Source organism: Ascidiella aspersa, chromosome 1, assembly GCF_963924565.1.
Source record: "Ascidiella aspersa chromosome 1, kaAscAspe10.2, whole genome shotgun sequence".
Classification (NCBI taxonomy): domain Eukaryota; kingdom Metazoa; phylum Chordata; class Ascidiacea; order Phlebobranchia; family Ascidiidae; genus Ascidiella; species Ascidiella aspersa.
The window spans coordinates 10,849,539-10,869,658 of NC_139447.1; the positions used below are offsets into that span (position 1 = coordinate 10,849,539).

Below are 20,120 nucleotides of genomic sequence, written 5' to 3' on the forward strand. Positions count from 1 at the left end.
ATGTGTTACTCCATTGCTAAGTACCTTTTGTTCGCCTTCAACTTCGTATTTTGGGTAAGTGCAGGTTGTCCTTCTTGTTCTGGTTTATACAGCACATGAATTTTGTTATGTATGCTTTTAGCGCAAATAACATGCTAATCTTTTATTTTGCTTGCAGCTGGCTGGTGCCGCTATTTTCGGAGTTGGCATTTACCTCGTGGTTGAACCGGACCTTTCAGGAACTATCGAGGTGGCAGGCCTAGATGTTTATTACACCGGTAGGTGAAAATAGTAAAAAGTAACGTCTATCACAAATAAGTACAGCTGTGGCAGGTTACTGCTACTACAGTCCTGCCTAATAATGCCTTGACACAAGTGGTTTAAGCAAGGATCGCAATGAAAAGTTAAGGTCGAGAATTGAGTAAAGAAACTACAATTTCTCAAGCACCTTAATTTTCATTTTAATGAATGACTGTAATTGCCATTATAAACTGACTTGCTTTCCGCCTATAAGACTAGTTCTTAAACTTGTACATTTTGTATACAAGTGCTTCCTTTTTAGGTTCATACCTGATGATTGCAGCTGGCTGCATTATGCTAGTTGTCGGATTTTTCGGTTGCTGTGGGGCAATAAAAGAGAGCACATGTCTTTTGGGATTCGTAAGTGTAGTATTTTTTATATTACCAGCCGATCTTATAAATATTTGCTGTTGGAACAATGTCTTGTTCACCTCTGTGATTTAACCTGGATTTTATTGCCAATAAAAGTTGTTAAACCGCGTCTAAATACCGTTGCAACGTTATTCTTTCATTTACATGACGTAGCAACATCTCGTTAAGGACTGATTTAAGTAAGAATTTTTTTAGAAGGCGTTTCGTCATTTCATGGACAGCTTATCCTTAAAGAGTTAAACACTGTGTACTTGGAATATTTCGTTGCGTTTCGCAATGTCGTATTTCTTTACATATGGTCTTAATTGACCTAGAAGTGTATAAAAAAGCTGTTCATATTTTTATATTGTATTTGCTATTTTAAAATGATTGCAAAGCCGTGTTAAATACAAACATCAATTACAGAAACACGCTTCAAAATATTTTATTTGTTGCAGTATTTTGGATTCCTCCTGGTAATATTGGGCCTGGAAGTTGGAATTGGAATTTGGGCTTTGGTGGAGTACGGAGATGTAAGTTTACATCTTGATATATTTCCGAAAGAAAGACAAATTTGTTTAGTTATTCCCTGCACCTAGAGTAATTTAAATTAGATTCAGTTGTTTTTTGCACATTAGAAAGCGGGAGAATAAAAAAAACATAATGATTGTGTAAGAGAAAAATTATCTCGGTCACTGAGTTAAGTTGTTTTTAGTAAATTAATTTGTTCCTGATTTGTTCGTTTACATTTTTAAACAAAAGTATTCAATTTCTTACAAACTCTGAATATTTATGGTTACACATTTAATTTATCACCTAAACATGCAATATACTATCAACAAGCAAACAAAGCAATAACTAGCCTGTATAATGGTGAAAAGCTATTTAAATAAAAAGTAATTGATCACGTTCGCAGAGAAATTAGCAAACCATGGCTTTTTTTCAATATACAATGTTGGACACATTCATAGACTAAAGAAGAATAGAAAGATATTTATGGTCCTTTTATGATCATGGTTTTATTTAGCTTCAACCTGCCATCGACGCCGGATTAAATACGACGTTTAAATCTTACAAAGATCTTTGGCCCCCTTCGGACAACACTGTATACGGTTCCCAAATATCAACTCAGCAAAATGTAAGACAAACCCATTTTTTGTCGCTTCTGTGATTAGTCAAATAAAATATTATGTTAACAGACATAAGTGGATTTTCATTACTTCTTCAAATAAAAATATTATATAATATGGGAAAATTTTGCAGGAAAATTATTTTGACTGACAATAACTGTTATTTATAATAACTGTCCATAGTGAAATTTATATTGCTGTGAACTACAATGCTATCGGAACCCTTATTAACGGGTATCTAAACGGCATTTACTTGGTCAAGGGCATGCCTGATTTAAAACCTGTGTTTTCACCATGCGTTCGATCATTTGCTTTGATGGCTTGGAATTGGTTTTAGATTTTTTTGGGTTTTGCGTTCTGTATAGCTCCAATGCTGCGGAGGTATGAATGGATGTCAAGACTGGTGGTTCGCCTCGGAGTCTATCGGCTGTGGTTGCACACCAGATGATACAAACGCAGGCAACTGCATGGCAGCATCAAAAGTTGCAGGATGCGCAGGGGACTCCAATAACGGAACAGCTTCAGCGTTTATCTACACAGAGGTATATGGATTTATTTTTATTGAAGTCGAACGAGAAACCGTTAAGCGACTTAACTCGTATAATAAAGTGTTTGCATAATTATTTTGTTCCTGGGTATACTTTCACCAGTAGACACGACAATATAAATCTTACATTGATTTTTAGTACAACCTTATATAGTATTGAATTCATTGTATATTAATTACTCGAACTACAGTAAGTTGGCAAACGACATGTTCATAGCTGTTCACACACGTGTTAATTTTTTGAAATACTTTATTTAACACCGACCGAATTGTGAAAGTGTGTTTTAATTTAACTTTGAATTCGTTAGAAGTCCATGAAACTCGATATATATTCCATTTACTTGTCTTAGTGCTAAGATACTAAATTTGGAAAAAAATAACAATTCATCGGCGCTGTGCATGTACAGCAGTATGTTTTGCCGTTTTTTCTTACCTAACAGAGTATTAAGTAGTGAGTTAATGTCAATTTGCATTTTTCCTAACAGCCCTGCTCAAATGCGATATATACGTTTGTACAAGACAATTACCAGCTGCTTGGAATAATTTGCATTTCTATCGGATGCGCCGAGGTACGTATCTTTCGAACATTGACCAAATTTCGTTCTATATGTATTTAAATGTTTGTTGAACCTAGCCATAATGCATTGTAAATGATGTAGAAACTTCGTTTACATTTCCGCTTTTTAGTATGTTAGCTTTTTAACGAAAACTCTGGATTTGAAAATCTAGCAACACGTATCAGGGACATTTAAAAAAAGAGCGCAAAATTACCTTTGTAATACTTATTTATCGTCTTTATCGACCGCGTTAAGTCAAATAACCACTTTTCGTCAAAAAAAAAGGTTGATTGGACTTATGCCACTTACTCAACATCTCTATGTGACAAACATTTATAAGTGCTTAACCTATAAATGTGTGACAATTGTTTGTAGGTGCTCGGCCTGATCGTCTCCATGTGCTTATGCTGTTCAATCAAGGATAAAAAGAAAGGAATATCAGCTTAACCGACTCGGTTGGAGCGCCAGTTTAAAATCCTGACTATATACTTTAACTCGTATCGGTTGGCTATTGTACAATGTACATACCTAAACTTTATCATACCTAAAGGCTTTTAACATACCTAAAGGCTTTTCGCAATTGTGGCCACGAATATTTATTTCGTTTAGGCTGGTTTAATTTCCTAGTTTGACCAGATCCACTTTAAAAACGATTTTATTGGAAATGACGGTAAACTGTAATTCCACAGGTTTTCGATTTTCAAGTGTTTTTAGCTTCCTTTTAAACCGTATTCTTTTGAGAAGTTATGCTTACAGTAAAGTCTCGTTTTCCTATTCAATTTCTGTTGTGTTCATGTTGATAAACGAAACGCAATCACCTTAAACGAGGGTATACAAAACTACAAAAAGTAAAAATCAAGCTTTCGTACGATCTAGCGACTCTAGCATGATTTCCTAAAGACAGGGGTGCTGATGGTATTAACGTTTGCTGTCGCAACAGCTATAGGGCGGTTCCTCAGGAGCGCAATGTTGGCGTATGTAAAGCAAACAACGGCATCTTGCTCGCGATACATATCCCGCTTGTTGGTTAATGTATCATCGAGCAGTAAACAGACTTTCTTTGTTTTAGGCACGGGACCCGAACCACGTTGGCTTTCGCTGAACCTTATTTAGGCGTAGGCGGATCGAAGGTTGTCTGGCAACCCGGTAGTTATGAGGCCAAGGTACCACATACTGTAAGGCCGAAGAAAAATCATGTTCGGGTGTATGGCGTGTTTCCGTGTTTAATCGCGGTACTCTTTAATCGCAGAAACTCTTCGTGGCCCTATGACGTGTTTCATTGCGTTAGGAAACACTTTCAATGACCCCCGCGCTGTTTTTTGTTAATTCCTTTAAGGCGAAAGATATTTGAGGCTACCAAACTACAGTATTGTCCCCTGTAAGCCGTACTGTATAAACCGATATAATTTCGCTGTATGGTCAACTGGGCGTTGATATAAACTGTTGTGTTCTACCAAGCCACTTTCGGATTTTATTATTGTGGTTAGTATAGGCCCATTGTAGTTTTGAAGAAAATACGAATGTACAGATTTAAGGCAAAGTTGCTATTCTTCAAACCACATGTTTTAAAGAAGGAAATAAGTATGGTTTGCACGTAGAACTGACTTGGATTGTAGAACTGGCTTGGACACAAGGATTTAAATTAAACGAACGTTGATTTAGTAGTAAATGCAAGGAATAAATTAAAAAGGAGGTTCAATAATATTATTTTGGTGGTGACACGGCTAAATGACGTCAGAAAGCTGATCAGAAACCAGCAAAAAATAGAAGTACCATAAAAAGCATGGGCCACTTATATTGCAATTAATTTACCCTGAAGTTTCAACAAAAATGCCCTTCTTGAAATTTACTGCTTTAGTTTAGTGTGGAATTTATTGTTATCGATAGTCATAAACTTAAAAATAAAAGTACCGAATAAAGGGCTTAATATGTTGCTTAATACGTTTAGCCACCATGTTAAACAAGCTGATTTAGGTATGGTTGTGAACCATCGTGTAAAAACAAAAAAAACTACTATATTGGTTCTAGTACATAAATCGATCTAACGGAAGTGCTTCAGGCTCCAGCTAAAGAAGTTGATCAGTTATTGGATAGGCAGGTTAAAATTTCCTTATGCACAATCACACGTCCGGCGAACGTCGTCCGCGGACCCTAGTTTGAAAACAACCGACTTAAGTCAGCCATAATAGAATGATGAAGGTTTAGTTAAAATCGAAGCTTTGCACAAACCAACAATGTGAAAAACATCAAACGAATCTACAATTGTGATAGAACTTTGCCAGGGATTAGGGCACAACAAATGTCTTACTGATGAATAAGGCGTCAATTTTTTTTTTAGACCAATAAATGTTTACAAAATGTCCAAAGCTCCCCATGTTGAAATTCCTCTTAATCGACCAACATACTAAAAAAATAAACTTTCAAACCCGGCTCTAGTTTATTTGATTAAAGTTTATAGGAAAATTATAGGAAAGAGTTAGCGAAAGTAAGTTTTAGTCTAAAAGTTGTACCGTATAATTATAACTCGAATACCGTATTGTTTTCACTAATATTGCCATACCGAATGATTTAGGCATGCACCGTCAGTTTCATTTACGTATGCACCATCACACCTATAAGGCCGCTAGAATCGCAAATACAGAAATACATTTGGTCGAGTGATTTTTATTATGTTAGAATTCACCGTATAATCAACTTTTGGCCTATAAAATCTTGAATCAAACAAATGTCCGAGGCTTTCGAATCGTTTTTGTATACAAAAATGTACAAAATTGTATCAATCTTATAGAAAGAGCTTTGTTAGTACAACAATATCTTACAGGTCGCCATTAATCATATAGACTTCGCAAGAGTATTAGTCTTACTTGCGCTACCTTACGGAAAGTGTACGATGGTTTCTTTTTCAGTGATTTAGCTGCATTGTACTTTTACATTTAAACGACTGCTCAGTCTTAAAATTAACGATGTGTTTCGCCATTGCCAAGTACCTTTTGTTCGCATTCAACTTTGTGTTTTGGGTAGGTATATATTTTATCTGTATGTCCAAAAATGGTTTGTTTTGGACGTTCATTATTGTGCATAAAGGAATTATAGTCGTTAAACACTAGTTATTTACTTTATAGCGTTGTTGCCATATTACTTTCATTTTATTGTTGTAAAACAAACTTTAACAACAGAAAAACAAACTTTAACAGCAGAAAAAAAAATTGGAATTTTTAGAAACCTACTATTATTATTAATTTGCCTTCAGATAGCCAAACATATATAAACACATAACTAGTCAACAGGTATTTTAGGGTCTGTACGTCCGCCAACGACTTTAGTTTTAAGGTTGACAGATGATTTTTATGAAGTTGCTAGACTTCAACAAATTTATCCAATACCCCTGGAATGCAATGGGGCGTTTCTTTGTCTGTGTGAAAACGTGACTAGAATGCTATTTTAATACATTTAAAGCTAAAATCTAATTTTTTACCCTTTCACAATTTTACCACCCGATTTAATTCCATCGGATGGATTCAAGTCGGGTTAAAATCTTCCTTCTTCAGCCTTGATGCTTTTCCAGCATATAGAAGTATGCTATATGGTCTAGTGCGGTATTGTCATTCTACTTGTGATTATTACTTAGGAAATAGTAGTAAGGGTTAGCATTGTCAAATTGAATTACCCCATTTTTTATTGATGACATATACCATTGTGAATAAATGCGTGGCGTTACCATTTCATGAGCCCAGGTCAATAGAAAAGCAGCTTTATGGAAGGCCGAAGAAGAAGAATCTTAATCGGTCTTCCCATATAAATTAGATCGGCTGATTTTACTGTCATAAGTCAAGTTTGTTATAATTTTTCGATCACAGTATTTTTGTTTTTCAGCTTGCGGGTGCCGCTATACTTGGAGTTGGAATTTACTTAATTGTAGAAGAGGATGTTTCAGGAGTTGTCGAAGTGGCAGATCTGGGTATATACCTTACAGGTGAGTTTTAACTGTTTTTCTGTATTTTTGTTTAATCTGTCCCGAAGCAACGTAATTTTTTGTTGACTCAGTTATTTGTTCCGCGTGTCTAAATATCTATTTGTCAAGATTTGTCGTCCGTTGGTCGGTAATTTCTCCTCTCGAAAACGACATAAAATATAAATAAATAAAGGATAAAAAAAAATTCACTAATAGTTTGTGTGACATAGGGAACACAGGACCAACGACATAATAAAGTCTAATGCGCAGCAATGGTCATGACAGAATAAGAACTTAATCTTCCGAATAAGACGGAAATCTTTCCGAATAAGACCTAAATTCATCGAAATAACCTAAATGGCCCAAATAACTCCTGAAACTGTAAGAAGAGGGTATGGGACGATCGGGGGCCATGGGCCTGGCATCGGCCGTATTGGTGTCGACTTTTACGCGCCCTAGCTTGAATGGCGCCGTTAGGGCGCCGTTGTTTTGTTATTGGTGGGTAGTGGGTGGGGTTAGGAAATGGGTTAGGGTTGAAATTTTTAGGGGAGTTAGGTAAAATGTTGCATAAGCCTGATTCTGGCCATTTAGGTCTTATTCCGACGGTTTTAGGACGTATTTCGTTTTAGACATCTTTATCACTAGGTATAGGCATTAGTCCTATTTTGGTTTTACTCCGAAGTGTGTTTTATTTCGACGTTTATGTTGCTCTTATTTGGGTTTTATCAATGGAGTGCGTGACATCCTTAGTAAAGTGAAGCGCACTATCGCCGACAATTCTACTTATTTGATCCACTACAAACACAGCACAGCACAATATTGCTTTCTGCATAATTAAATGTTAATTGTGGATTAAACGTTAATTGTGGATTAAAAATTAAACAAAACAGTGAGCTCAAAAGTCTTAACTTTGCAAAGACTATTTGTCACATTAAAAGCTACGGTCACTACATACTAGCCGTTAAAAAACCGTTTGGCCTACAAAATTGTTGCTTATATGTCACGTTCAGTCGTTCAATTTCGCTTTCCGGCGGTTAACGGAGACCGTAAGACGTATAATTACCGAAGAGCGTGTGTTATTTAAGGGGAAAGCTAGCATTCTAACGAAGATGTTATTAAGTTAAACGAACTTTTTCGGTTCATATTAAATTTTAACAATAAATTTTTAATTCATCGGCTACAAAACGCGACTTGAGCAACACTACTTTTTAAAGGTAGAATATGGCTGAACATTCCATATCAATTTAGTATGGGTTCATTACTGATATATTATATCGGACAACTTTATCTACTAAGAATCGATTTAACAAATTGACCAAATATTTACAAACGAGAGTGTCTGTAGGTTCATACCTGATGATTGCAGCTGGCGGTCTTATGCTTGTTGTCGGATTCTGTGGTTGCTGTGGGGCAATAAAAGAGAGTACGTGTCTTTTGGGAATCGTAAGTGTATTTCGCCTAATAAAGTCAACTCTTTTTAGGTTTTTATACCGCATAGACCTACTTGTACAGTTGTACTAATCACCAATGCATAAGTAAAATTTTATGCAATAAAACTGAGTTTTTCGTTTAGTCCAGCTTCCTTGCTTGACACGGTTTTGACTTACTCACTATTTATTATTGTTTTGCTGTAATTTATTGCTTTTTATCTTCGTACTTAGTATTCGAAGATATGAAACAATGTCTTTTTCGGTTGATGTGTAGTGTGACCCAACTATGGGATATAGACACATGTTTAAAATAGAGTGTTTGTTTAGTATTTCTGCTTTCTTCTTGTTATCTTGGGACTGCAAGTTGGAGTTGGGATAGCGGCTTTTGTTGAATATGGATCGGTGAGCGCAAACGTAGTACTTTTTATCGCGCCTATAATTACAAAACATTGAATTAATACTTTTTTTTAAGTTTACAATAATGAACAACACTCATAACTAGCCACTTGTGTTTTTCTAGCTTCAAGAAACTATCGACAAAGGGTTAAATGCAACATTCAAAGCTTACGCAGATTCTAGCATTACTGCTTACGGTTCTATGGAATCGACTCAGCAAACCGTAAGCTATATCTTTTTATGTTTTTTATATGGGCCGAAAATGTATTTTCGGGACATAACTTATTTTTGCCGTTATTCTTTTTTGGTTTGCTTCGATTTGTCTGGTTTGCTTTAATTTTCTAAAGGAGACAGAGGAATTCTAAGGGGGGCGCGAGCTCGACTTCAATATTTTAACTTTTTGCAGTGCAATTTTAATGGTTTCGTTTGGGTTGGGCATAATTCCTACATACAAACTCTGTTTTTGCCAACTATAACATTAAAACTGCAAAAATTTTCCTTTTTAGAAAATCCAAGGTATCACCGCCCTATTGAATAACTTATAGATAAACGATGAAAGCTATCGCCCTTTCGGACTATTTTTCATCCATATTTTTTATATGATAACAGGCTGTAGCAACAGGGGGAGTTGACCTTTTTTTGCGCGAAAATATATTGTTTTTGCAATATTGCCGTTGTATTGTGTGTCGTTACATCTTTTGAAACACGATAACGCAATGTTTAATATTTGCGCTTGACGTTTTTTGCGCTCGACATCATAACTCTTACAACTGTGGAGTAAATGCGCTCGCAACACGTTTGTCAAAATCAGCTCGATAAAATCAATGTGTCGAGCTCGCGCAATTTGTTGTGTGCCCAATGCGAAACGCCTCTTCGGTTGCAGTTTAGCCAATTCTACCAAATAAAACTCAAAATTTTTCGCGCTTCGCGCGACCAACAACACCCTTCACTGTTTTCTCAGTGATATTTAATTGCAAAATGTCGAAATATTTTCATAGGGGGGCGCAAGGCATGAGAAAATTACCAAAGGGGGGCGCGGCTGAAAAAAGGTTAAGAACCACTGTGCTAAACGCTTTATTTTTTTACTGGGGCGATAGGCCGCCCGTGCGGCTTGTCTTTTTGGAAGTGGCAAATAAAGCAAAGGCAAAATCAACAGAAAACAGGGTGGCGTATTTTTTTTTAAATGCCGTAGTTTGATTATTGACCAGAACGAAGTTGAATTGCAGCTTTGACTAATCATTGAGAAAAAAACGTTTAATATATCTTAAAAATGGGTGTTTGTAGGCCACGAAATGACAATACTAGAGGCGAAAATTTATTTTAGGGACGCGGGAATCATATCCCAAAAAGCCCAGATTATTGGTTGGGTTAGAATCAACTTTCATAGGATATACAGTAGGTAACACAACAAACATTAAATTGTAAATACACGTTCCAAGACTAAGTATCTGAGACTCCATAAACCCAAGTCAGTGGGGGGTCGGTAAGGGGGCACATGACCATGCCCCCTACAAACTCTGTTTAATACCTATTTTAATTGCGTAAATGCAAAAGATGGCAGCGTGGACCTTATCGCACCTTCGATATGAAATTTTCGTCAATTTACAGGTTTGCATTTCTGTCACTTTTGGGCTAGGCGATTTGATAATATCTTAATGTAGCTTTGTTTTAAAAGTTACACCTCTACAACGTAAAACTTTCAACAAAATAATCCAACGAACTGTGTGGTGTATTAAGGAAACTTTTTTGAGAAGTAACGTTTAAATGGAATTTCATGACGTCAGGATATTTTGTGCCCAACCCCCCACCCCCAACAAAATAAATGCTATAGACGTAAATATCATATTATAAGTAGTGTGCAATCACGTTTCTCATACCTAGCTATAGGCTTGTAGTTAACTGGTTATATGTTAGGCTACTTCCAACCAAACAATAAAAAAACATTTCGCGTCACGCGTAAGCTCCTCTCAAGGCACACATTTGTTAGAATCACTGGTCAATCACCGGGTCACCGGGATTTCGCCTGAGAACCAATAACACTTTACAAACGCTGATGTCACCACTAAGAGGTCAATTCGTCTCGTGATGCAAAAAAATAATCGCGTTTTTTCATATTTAAGATTATGAAACCTTAAGTTTATATAGAAGGACAAGCGGCCAACAAAAACGATTTTTTCTCCGTTTCGCTTTTTTTGACGTGTAACGTCGTGTACCAAAGTTAAACTCTAATTCTAAAAGTACGACTAAACCATAGCTAAAACTCATAGTTAACTCGTTAATATACGGGCCAGCGAGGCAGTGATCGACTTGCTAAAACCTGCCGACAATGGTTTTGGATTCTATAAAGATACACCCTAATACTAAAACATATAGGGTAACACTTGTGTTGAAAAAAATATATATATTTCGAAAGCACCTTTAGTTGTCGTCATGATGTCCGATAATAACGGACAGGAATCGACATTCAGTTTCAAGTGATAGTATCGGTACTCGTCCGATACTAAGACGGTATCGGTTCTGATTCCTTGATATAGCACATTAGTCATGATTTGCGTTTAAATGCAGCACATTTTACTTTAAAAGGGAAACCTTTTAAAAATCGTAAGTTAACAACACAGCCCTTAAAAAATGCTATTGAACCTTTTTGAATTTCACCTTGTTTAAACATAATAATAACTATTTAGTATCGGAACGGATTACGGTACTTTTTGTCCTAATTATCGGGTATCGGAAGAATATTTCCACTATTGGACATGACAAACAATTTCTTTTGAGATATGTGGTTGTTATATAGAGAGCATAGCATATAGGATCTGTCAAAATTTTATTTTTTATTAAAAGAAGTAGTTTTAAACAATTAAAAGTTTATTCAAAAAAAGTTTTATTGTTTCTTTTATAGCTTAAATGCTGCGGCGGAGTGAACGGGTGTACCGACTGGAGTTTCACCGGTAATACTGAAGGATCGGTTGGCTGCGCTTGCAACAAAAGCGAAACGGAGAACTGCGAAAAAGCGGGAACCGGTAACGCCACTTCTTGCACCAAAGACATGACGCAGAGTACATCTGAATACATCTACACACAGGTAAATACCACACTTTTTGGTTGTGACGGATCCAATTAACAAAATGAATTTCAATTACAAAGTACACGTAGGTCAATCGCGTTTCTCATATCTACAACTGATAATATTATCGAATATCCTGCCGCGTAACATATTTAAAAATATAACTAAATTACATGTGCCCGAAATTAAATGTAACGCTGTGGTGTCAAAGTGATATACACGCTTAAACACTTCACTTTAATTGACAGCCTTGTTCCAACGCGATTAATACTTTTATCGAGGACAACTACCAGCTACTTGCAATTCTTTGCATTTGTATTGGATGTGCGGAGGTAAGTTATTCCATGAAATATAACGGACTGACAGTATTGCTCATTTGTACTTTTTGTGTATTTAAAACTTGCAATTAAAGTGATCGTCGAGGCAACTGAATAGTGAAAAACTTTTTGAAACTTACCTATATTGTAGCCTTACCAATATTTTTTGTTCACAGGTGATTGGTATGATCGTTTCCGTTTGTCTGTGTATGTCAATTAAAAATAGTTCAAAAGGAGCCAACGTTTAACTTACCAGAAATGACACAGATAACAGTAAAGTGAGATTTCAATTTCTTCAGTAATGTTTCCACTTTATATACCTTTTCCTGTGCATCCTTTTCACTGTTTTTCATTCTTCAGTTTTGCTGAAACTTGTTTCACACATATGGTCAATTTAACGGCATTGTGATGTTCCCCGAATTGTAACAATTAAAACTTAAACATCAATTTTTAAAGCTTCTTTCAACTACAAAACCAAAGAACAATACTATTTTAAGACAGTTGAAATCGAACTAACAATATTTTTTTTTTAATCAAGAAAGTTATGTGGTAATGACGGCCAATTGTAGGCCTGAATTTTTTTAATGAAAAAATAATCGTTTGTAATTTTTCTTTCGGTTATTGTAAATTAAAGCGCCGTGTTAATTATGCCAATAACATGTGTATTATAATGATATAATTATGTAGCATGTGTTAATGCACAAATAAAATACATTAAGGCTGTTTACTTTGAAACTTTACCCTGTAGAAGATATACTTATTGTTAAACATTGTATTAACTTAATGATCACACTTTTGGTTTGCATTTATTGACCAGAAGTATATTACTGTAGCTAGCTAAGCTGAGGGGGGTCAGTTATACAACGTGGTGAAATAAACTTTTGATTCGGCCTTAATTTTCTTAATGACATCCCAAACCACAAGGGGGGGTATTGGCATGTCGATCACTTCTTCTCTGCCACGTGTAACGACGTGTACAAACAAGTTAAGCTCTAAGGTTAAAAGTACGACTAAACCATAGCTAAAACTCATAGTTAACTTGATAATGTACGCGTCAGCGGAGCAGTGATCGACTTGCTAAAAACTACCGACGACGGTTTTGGATTCTATAAAGATACACCTTAATACTAAAACATATAGGGCAGGGGTTCTTAAACTTTTTTTACCGCGGACCCCTAAAATTTTTTTTGCTTTGCATGGACCCCGGTAGGCAAGAAATGCTTCAAAATGACGTCATAATATGACGTCACAATACAAATAGACTTCATAACTCTGTTAATTCGGTCCGAAAAATGTGAAAGGTAAATGGAGTCTAACTATGCATTCAGTGCAAAACCGTTTAATTTTTAATTAAAGTGTTTTCTTTGAAAAATTAATAACTTAAGTATACACTAGACTAGTTCTTTAATTAGTCCTTCATGGACCCCCTAAAACTAGTTCACGGACCCCCAAGGGGTCCATGGACCCCAGTTTAAGAACCCCTGATATAGGGTAACACTTTTGTTGAAAGAAAAATATATATTTCGAAAGCAACTCTTGTTGTCGTTAGGGATGTCCGATAATATCAGACAGGAACCGACATTCAGTTTCAAGTGATAGTATCGGTACTCGTCCGATACTAAGACGGTATCGGTTCTGATTCCTTGATATAGCACATTAGTCATGGTTTGCGTTTAAATGCACATTTTTTTTTTGATTTGCGTTTAAATGCACGATTTTGCGTTAAAAACACATTTTACTTTAAAAGGTGAACCCTTTAAAAATCCTAAGTTAACAACTTAAAGTACTTACACCTCCTAACGCTAAAACAAATGTTGGCCTAATAACCCTTAAAAAATACTATTGAACCTTTTTAATTTCACCTTGTTTAAATATAGTAATAACATTATTTAGTACCGGAACGGATTGCGATACTTGTCGTCCAAAATATCGAATATCGAAAGAATATATCCACTATCGGACATGTCTGTAGTTGTTGTTGTATTACTGAAACTGAAGGTGTCGATTAGTTAGACGAACAAATAGTATTTTTTCGCCATGCCAAAGTAGCCTACGGTCCACCAATATCTAAACTACAACAAGTTTACTAAATACTAAGCCCGAAATATAACGCCACTAAAACTGATGCCCTGCACAACATGTTTTTTTATTAACTAAAGGAAGGTAAAAAAAGTAAGAGTAAAGTAAAGGGTAAATGGCTTATTTTTCCCATTGGCCAAAAAGAAAGCCGGGAATGCCTAAAGTGTCAGTAATGGGTTCAGGCCCAGTCCTCAGGACAACCATTCTCAAAGGGAGGTGGTGCCGCCACTTGGAGGTAGGGCTCGAATTATAACTGTGCATTGGCAATAGTTCAACATTTTCCTTTTGTTTGTGGTGTAGGTAATAAGTGTAAATAGTAAGTGTCAGTCAGGTAATAATTTTAGTATTTTACTGGCAAAAAAAACGGTGTTACCCAGGAAAACAATTTCAGGACACAAACCCAAGAGTGATCCGGTAAAGACCACCGTCAAGTTTCTTTTTTTTTGAACTGCGGATCGGCAGAAAGTTAACATTTTACTTTTTTGTTTATGGTGTAGGTAATGTGCCAGTGTAAATATTAGTAATAGTTTTAGTATTTATACTGGCCAAAAAAAAAACGGTTTTACCTGGAAAAAAAATGCCAGGACACAAACTCCACAGAGATCTGGTTAAAGACCCCCGTTAAACTTTTGTAATTTGTGCAGCGTAAAATAAAGCCCTTTTAGATATGAAATAACAAGCTTTATTGCCCAATTGGACTGACCCTTGTTTTGTTGCACTTGAACAATACCTATGTAGTTAAGCCATAAGGTGTCAGCAGCAGTATTTGCCAAGCATATAGTTCGTAAATTCTGCAGGCTCTAACTGCACTTCATATCAGAAGTTTCATGCTTTAGGCTAAAATGACTATTCGAAAACAATCAAGGGAAAATGCTTATTTAACAATTAGGCTACTGTGTAATAAGGGATAATGCGACGTGGTCCTCGACAGGAAACTTAAGAATAATCATCTAAGGTGGAAACAAGGTCGGTCAGACCTCGCGGCTGTGTTCTATCTTGGCCTTATTCATCATACATTAGATTTGGAGTTTTTATTGAACTTTGACAATCGAAAAAAGAAAAGCAACATTAAAACATTCGTTTACTATTATCATCCGCGATCTCAATTGGTTTGGTAAACGTTTGATCCTAAATCCGTACAGGTAATAAATGGCTTCTTTTAGTGTCAATGGTGTTTAAATAAAGTTAAATCTTCGCAATTGATGTTTCACTTTGACTATATCTTAACAGACATTTATGTAAATTAATTGTTTAATTGCCAAAGGATTTGGTGGTGTTCGTCGCCGAATTATTTGAAGATAATAACGAAATTCGGGGTAATTTATTAATAAAAGTTTTCGTTTAATAAACCGACTCCTTATTTCTAAAAAAAAACAGTGTTATTTTCAAGAAGGACTAAACTGCAAATTTGATCACTAAATTTGCCGCCCCCGACCTTCCATACTAATTTAGCGCTGATTGGTGCCAGTAGCCTCTTCCATACAAAGCAACACGACTTTGAGTCTCCGTCTATTTATTATGGAGAAATCCGGGAATCCTACTATTGGTCAATGAAGGACATGATCCAGTTGTGGTAGTACCTCACCTCGGCGTAGACGCCCGGATAATTCGGTTCGGCGCACCCGTAGCCCCAAGAGACGACGCCGTGCAGTTTACCGTTGCAGATTACAGGGCCGCCAGAGTCGCCCTGAAAACAAAACAAAATATTCGCGCGACGTATGGTCGGCTACTCTGTAGCGGTTCGCCTAGCTTCGGCCATGAAGTGTCGTAATTAATTAAGTGATGACTTAACTTGACTCGAAGTTTTAGGCGAAAAAGCTTGACTTGGCTGAGACAAACTCTTTTGCTTTTCGTTTAAGTAAAATAGTGTTTGAGCTTACAATGCGTTATGCTGCTTTGAATCAAATAATTTACGAAGTTCAGTAATTCATTAACGTTTACTTTTTGATATCAAAATCAACTTGTGTTTTTCGGCAAAAGTGTTTGTTTGTGCGGTTCAAGAAGGGGCTTGACACGCAGTTCTATGCCTCGCATTTCTATGAATAAATGAGTCTACATAAAACGAATGTTATCTCACCAACATTCAGGGTTTATATAAAACCTATCTATATGCAGAGATTCCCTAAAAACCCGAAACACGTGACCCTTTGATTCCTAATGACAAACGTAGTCTTTATGTGCTACCACAATTACCTGGCAAGAATCCTTGCCGCCGTTCATATCCCCAATGCAGATCATACCAGGAAGCACTTCGCTGTTGTACGAGTCTTCGGCATTACAAACGTCGATGTTAATCACCTTAACTCCGTTGACGCAATACAGCTCGTCTGGATAAAGGCTGGTACCTGCATATAAACAATAAAATACGAAACACCGCTTGACTAGTTTTATTTCACGAAAAAAAAAAACATCAGCTCTTTATCTGGATTCTTTACAATTCAAGATTAATTTAAACTATGGTCGTGGGTTTTAATGCGTACACGTAGGCTACATCAAGAATTATGTTTTGAAGACGTAAGGCTTCTATATTGTAAAACAAATTATTTTATTCTTAAAAAAATATTTTTTTTTATTTTTAAGAACAAATCTTTGTAAAATAAAAATCGCCGTTGTTATGACGCTTTGAATGCATGAGTGATAAAAAGTTTATCTTTTGTAAATTTATTGCTTAAGTTAAGCATATTATTAAGGGGCGTGATCACGAGCAAACAGTTCCAGCAAGACCTGAGTTTCTCAGATTTCCCCATCCGCAGATCTCACAGGAATCGCCATCACTCAAGACTTCGTCGAAAGTGGGAAGTAGGGCGGGTTCAATGTAGTTCGTGGTCTCAAGAGCAGACTGAAACACATACAGTTAGCCTCGGTAATTTATTTTGCCAAACAATAGGTCTTCTTAATACTAAAATTCCATCAGTTCAATCCAATGTTGTTATGTTTATCAATAACCACTATAATCGTGTGTTAAAATAGGCCTTTAAATTCAGCAATACATTTTCTATTCAAGTATAGAGTTGATTATTACCAAATAAGATGGGTAAATCGTAGGTGTTCTGTCACGCCTTACACAATACAAACATGATTTCAGAGTAAAAAAGAGATACCGTATTCTTTAATAGAAACATCGCCCAACAATAATCTCCAAAAAAAAACTTTATTTTTTTTTATGGTTTAACGATCAAGGTTCCTCACCGGCAGTTGTATCATCATGATGTCGTTGACGAGAGACCTGGAGTTGTATTGAGGATGTCGTTCGCACAAAGTCGGAACTACGGTGACTTCGTGTGGTTCCACCACAGACAGGTCAAAGTCGCCAACAGTTACAGTAATTTTGTTCGCCCTGAAAATAGAAAGTGCCACGTTCAATTGAGCCTCCATATAGCCAGGGACGTGCAGTCAGGGGAGGCAGGTGAGGCACTGCCTCACCTGTCAACATCTGGCAAAGCAAAAGATATATCAAGCAAAAGTTATATGTCTACAAATTTCACGTTTCTATACGTAAAATGTGCTTTATTTTTTTCTTCTATTTCTGTTGCGTTATTGATATCAAACCTTCATCGTTAAAATCCGCGAAGAGAGGCAGCGCCAATCCGTGCCTCTCTTCAGATCACAAAAGTGCCATACACTGCATTATGCGTGCCTTTTTCTTTCGCAAATTTTCTCCGAAAACATGATGAACGATTTAGCTATGATTTGAGGCATGCCTCAATTGTGACGTTCACGCTATGAAACGTTTCTTTGTCCAATGCCCGCATAGTGCGTGTACATTGACTTCTTGTAGTGTAAAGCTCTAAGTTGAAGTCATAAATAAAGGCAGACCTGTTGCAAATTTAAAAGTTTTGCATCAGACGACTGGACAAAAAAAACAACAAACAACTTTCAAAGAGATTGGTAAAAAAGGAGTGGATGTGCTGCTGTCACAGGCGTAGCCAGGGGCCATGTCCACCCAAAAATTAATAAATATTGTACTCTTAATAATAATTTGTTTTGTTGCTTTTATGAGCAGTAACCTACCACAACGATCACAGGCATGCCACACCTTCAACTGTCATGGACTGTTACGTCATAAAATATGTAGTCATTATTACGTTTGCTATGTTAATGTGGTTTTACTACTGTACTTTTTGAGGATTTGGTTTTTGCTCTCTGAATGGTTTTTGAGTGTTGCGTTAACACTCAGTCAGTTGCTGCTCGAAACGGTTTGCTAGCATATTTATTTGTGTTCGATACGCAGCTTATACAATGGCAAAAGCTAAACAAAAAGGTTTAAACTTTATTTTTATTTTTATTACTACGATACCGTTTTTGTGGTTGTTAAAAAAAACGTGACTCGAAAAAAATTGTGCCTCACCATCTAGGAACCTCACCGCCCGTCACTGCATAAAGCCCCTCTGTAGTGATACGTATACGCACGCAGTTTACTTCTTGCGAACAATTTATATAACAAACCCGGATACCAAACTAAACTTTTTTAAATATATCACTCTGTCATTTGCGAATTATGGCGACAAGCTTCCAAATAAAAGCAGTTAATCTTCAGGCTAAATTTGCTTGTTCTAAAATCGTGTATTTAAGTTTAGATTGTTATTTTTTGAGACGGATGATGGATTTATTCTGACATTAGGCCTATGTATTTTCTCTAAATGTACGACTGGGTTGCGTTAGGTAATTATTATTGCAAAGCATTTAAAAGAAACTGTTGTCTTAGGCCCATTTTTGGTATGGGACAGGGGCGCAAGATTGACAAGGGCCATACACCTTTCTATTTAGAACAATTGTATTATATCTTTTAGGTGTAAATAATGTCCTTTCATTTTTAGATATTCTCTAAAATATTAGGGTAATGTTATTTTGTATTTTTGGTTAAATATTATTTCATTCTGGGTGCTTTATCCCTAATTTCTGTACGACGATGCGTAACGTCCATATCCATATACCTTAATAATTGATCTACATTTTATTTTCGATTTTTAACAAAATCATCTAGGGCCTATTAGCAACATATTGTCAGAAAATAATTTACGCAGGTTCCAAAATAGGAAAAAGTCAGCAATATCAAAAGGTTTGGCAAACTATGGTGAACAACTCTGTCGATATGTAACACTGTGTAACACTAACAAATTGAAAGGCTTTTGCACTCTCGAAAGCACTTTAAAATAGCCAAATGTTGTTTTCTTTACAAGCAAAAATAATTACGTAAGGTCGAAGATTGGGTGATTTTGATAAGTGTTTTAAATATTGTATAATAAAATCTGCTGTTTGCGAAGAACTGTGGTCTCATGATAGTCTATCGTAGTTATTTCAAGGAGTTCCAAAAAGTTTACCTTACGTTGAAAAATGTATTGAAAGAAACCGAACTTACTTGACGTAGCAGTGAGCTGCTGACACAAGCCAGTTTGGCGATACAAGTGTCGCGCCGCAAAACTGACTGTTGTACTGACGAAGATTCGCGATGTGAGGGACTTGTCCAGGTGTGGCCATTTGTCCGCCAATAATGCGATCATCGGCCGCTAAAAACAGAAAAGTTCAATAGTTTCGCGTAAGAACATCATTTTTTAAAGGTAAAAAAATATAGGTCAGAACCTTTACTCATAACGTTAACTATAGTATTTAAAAATCAAATTTCAGTACGGCTTACCAAATTCTACGAAAAGCGTTTTAACTAAAGGATCTTCACCGATTCACCGCTTATAAATATTTCAATAAAGTAAAAAATACTAATATTTCTTAGACACAAGTGTCTGTCTGGGTAATAATCTAGACATAAGTGAACGAATAAAAAAGTGTTGTAATTACCTACAAGATAGAAAAGAGCTGCAATAATTATAAGCTTCATCTTTCAGGTTTAACTCTAGACTTTGGAATATGCGCCTACAGGGGATGTGGCTGCTTTTATGTGGCCAGGAGGATTGGAATTCTGTATGTGTTTTCGGCGTAGACAGCTGTACCGTTCCCACAGTCGGTTATGTGAAGACTCGGTTTATTTCCTGTATAATCAAGTACAGGAAACGAATTGTGAAG

General features: G+C 36.2%; 3 protein-coding genes across 3 annotated transcripts; 2 read left to right on the forward strand and 1 right to left on the reverse strand.

Annotated features, from left to right (window-relative positions):
* Positions 1–3,311, forward strand: LOC146167457 (CD9 antigen-like). The gene is made up of 7 exons (XM_083385700.1): positions 1–54; positions 158–257; positions 542–639; positions 1,089–1,163; positions 1,658–1,768; positions 2,126–2,302; positions 3,240–3,311. Exons 1-7 carry the CDS (start codon positions 1–3, stop codon positions 3,309–3,311), a joined length of 687 nt encoding a protein of 228 aa, XP_083241826.1.
* Positions 3,312–5,827: 2,516 nt separating this feature from the next.
* Positions 5,828–12,271, forward strand: LOC146167458 (CD82 antigen-like). The gene is made up of 8 exons (XM_083385710.1): positions 5,828–5,881; positions 6,738–6,822; positions 7,860–7,862; positions 8,153–8,259; positions 8,767–8,865; positions 11,542–11,724; positions 11,955–12,038; positions 12,200–12,271. The coding sequence occupies exons 1-8, from the start codon at positions 5,828–5,830 to the stop codon at positions 12,269–12,271; spliced, it is 687 nt and encodes a 228-aa protein (XP_083241836.1).
* Positions 12,272–15,642: 3,371 nt separating this feature from the next.
* LOC146167459 (trypsin-like) lies at positions 15,643–19,935 on the reverse strand. The gene is made up of 6 exons (XM_083385722.1): positions 19,896–19,935; positions 19,462–19,609; positions 17,292–17,439; positions 16,827–16,941; positions 16,296–16,447; positions 15,643–15,789 (listed from the first exon to the last, which is right to left on the reverse strand). Exons 1-6 carry the CDS (start codon positions 19,933–19,935, stop codon positions 15,643–15,645), a joined length of 750 nt encoding a protein of 249 aa, XP_083241848.1.
* Positions 19,936–20,120: the final 185 nt, after the last annotated feature.

What these genes read in the sequence shown, in the direction of transcription:
- LOC146167459 (XM_083385722.1), bottom strand. Translation starts at nt 19,935, where the DNA reads ATGAAGCTTATAATTATTGCAGCTCTTTTCTATCTTGTAG. An exon ending in AGCTCTTTTCTATCTTGTAG is followed by an intron (nt 19,610 to 19,895) that starts GTAATTACAACA and finishes TTCTGTTTTTAG; the next exon opens with CGGCCGATGATCGCATTATT. An exon ending in GCAGCTCACTGCTACGTCAA is followed by an intron (nt 17,440 to 19,461) that starts GTAAGTTCGGTT and finishes TTCTATTTTCAG; the next exon opens with GGCGAACAAAATTACTGTAA.
- LOC146167458 (XM_083385710.1), top strand. Translation starts at nt 5,828, where the DNA reads ATGTGTTTCGCCATTGCCAAGTACCTTTTGTTCGCATTCAACTTTGTG. An exon ending in CATTCAACTTTGTGTTTTGG is followed by an intron (nt 5,882 to 6,737) that starts GTAGGTATATAT and finishes TTTGTTTTTCAG; the next exon opens with CTTGCGGGTGCCGCTATACT. An exon ending in CTGAATACATCTACACACAG is followed by an intron (nt 11,725 to 11,954) that starts GTAAATACCACA and finishes TTTAATTGACAG; the next exon opens with CCTTGTTCCAACGCGATTAA.
- LOC146167457 (XM_083385700.1), top strand. Translation starts at nt 1, where the DNA reads ATGTGTTACTCCATTGCTAAGTACCTTTTGTTCGCCTTCAACTTCGTA. An exon ending in CCTTCAACTTCGTATTTTGG is followed by an intron (nt 55 to 157) that starts GTAAGTGCAGGT and finishes TTTTGCTTGCAG; the next exon opens with CTGGCTGGTGCCGCTATTTT. An exon ending in CTTTGGTGGAGTACGGAGAT is followed by an intron (nt 1,164 to 1,657) that starts GTAAGTTTACAT and finishes GGTTTTATTTAG; the next exon opens with CTTCAACCTGCCATCGACGC.